Genomic DNA, 2,061 nt, shown 5'->3' with positions numbered 1-2,061 from the left:
CCAAGTAAAACAAAAGTTCCAAATAAAAATCAAAAATCTTTCAATTGTCGGTCATTTCGATTAATCGATTCCATGCCAACCCTTGCGATTATCTTGCAACACATAATCGTGTTATCGACAGTCTAGAAAGAAAAAATACGACAAAGAGTGTTGAACGGAGGAATTTTGTTGAAAATAGAATTTGTTTGGAAAAAAGAAAATAGTTTATCAGCATTTAAATTATGGCTACCCAAGAATTGGTTAATGAGGTAACTATAGTGTTAAACTATCATATTGTGGAATTATTAAAAACTCCTACTTTCAGATAAAACAAAATGTCATCGAGAAATTTTCGGAGCTCAAATCTGCATTAATGATGCGGGAAAAGCTGTTGCTGCGGCAACTGGATGTTATCAATACCACAAGTAAACAGCAATTGCAACAGCAGGACGATAGCGATGAGAAAAACAATCCTGGCATTGAGTTCCTGGCTGATAACGAAAAAGAGCTGCTGGCAGCAATACGCAACTTTGGACGCTTTCAACTTACCAATATTAATTTGGCTTTACAGAATCAAAACGAAGATTACATCAAGCCATCTGACGACCATGAGACTATGTTCAAGGGTTTAAATCAAAGTGTGGTGGAGGGCAATCACGAGGATGAGGAAAGTATTGTTGTTGACTTCTCGCATCACAAGACGTTGATGGAACGCAATGCTAAAATGGTTAACGATAGCATTATTAATATAACACTGAAAGAAGCCAAAGAGCTGATAAAGCAAGCAAAGGCAAAAAGAGAATTGCCTGTGCCACCACTCAATCTTGAAGAATTGGACGACGAGGTGGAATCATCAATTGCTGACGTGGTGTCCAGTTTGGAGGCCAATTCAGAGCAATATTCAGGAAGCAACAACAATAATAAATATTCACAAACCCAGCAACAACAAGGTACAAAACAGAAACGCTTCAAACCAAAAATCACAATCAACAATTGTAATGGTACTATAAACTTAAGAAATATAGCCTCACTGACAATTAACTGTTCAACGGAGGAAAATATTCAGGCGCAGATACCTGTTAAGTATGCACAGCCAGGCGGAGAAGAGGGCGAGGACGATGATGTAGAAGAGCCACATTCATCTGCAACTAAGGCAAAGGACAATCACTCTTCAAAAACTTTAGTTGAATCTTCAGTGGTGTCGTCGAGCTCAAATACAGAAGAATGTACTTCACCCACATCAACCAGCCATTCAACCACACCAAATAGTTTATCCAACTATTCGAGTAATAACAGCTCACGTTCACACTCCAAGAAGCAGAAATTAAAGAAATCTCACAAAACCCAAACAAATTCAATGGAGAACAAACCACCAGTGGCAAGTGGATCAACAGATTATGCAGCTGCCGATTCTTCATCGCCAAATGAAGTTACTTGTGATTTCTATAATCGTCTGCTGAATGAAATTAAACGATCCATACATCAGCAGCAGAAAACAAGAACAAAATGTTCCTCTACAACACAATCGCATCGTCAACTGAATGCTGCAGATTCCACTACCTCACAGACAACATGCAGCGATTATGGTGATACACAAAATGGCAATAGTCGTCGTTTTGTATTGAAAAATTTTGAAAATCTTAAAATTATACTTGAGGCCAATAGTAGCTGTGATGAGGAATCATTTCATCCGGTGCAAATTGAACAATGGCTGGCAGAAATTATTTCCGAGACTGATTTAGAACCAATGCAAAATACCGATATATTGGAACATTCTAAAATACACAACGAATCTCAAGACACATAAAAACACTGTTGACCAATCACCGTAAAATAACACTCGAATCTATAAATATCAAATGTATTATCATCACTTTTCTTGCTAGCCGTTGTTTAAAGAGATCAAGTGTATTAATTCGTATTTAGATAACATATGCACACACACATTTTATTTTCAATATCACCTTTTGCTCCCTTTATGTCTCTTCAACAAAAGTTTTAGTTAAAAGTTATTGTTTCGCGTAAAAAATGTTTTTATGCGGTTCCGTAGAATCAAAAAACAATAGATTACAAAACTTCATT

General features: G+C 36.8%; 1 protein-coding gene across 1 annotated transcript; it reads left to right on the top strand.

Moving 5' to 3' along the window:
- Positions 1-221: 221 nt before the first annotated feature.
- LOC133338074 (myb-like protein D) lies at positions 222-1,786 on the top strand. Its single transcript, XM_061546258.1, has 2 exons — positions 222-248; positions 305-1,786. The coding sequence occupies exons 1-2, from the start codon at positions 222-224 to the stop codon at positions 1,784-1,786; spliced, it is 1,509 nt and encodes a 502-aa protein (XP_061402242.1).
- The last annotated feature ends 275 nt before the right edge of the window (positions 1,787-2,061 follow it).

Source organism: Musca vetustissima, unplaced genomic scaffold (genome assembly GCF_032173495.1).
Source record: "Musca vetustissima isolate MV318-11 ecotype Yass unplaced genomic scaffold, APGP_CSIRO_Mvet_v1 utg61191, whole genome shotgun sequence".
NCBI lineage: Eukaryota > Metazoa > Arthropoda > Insecta > Diptera > Muscidae > Musca > Musca vetustissima.
This window is presented reverse-complemented; position numbering and strand designations above follow the sequence as displayed.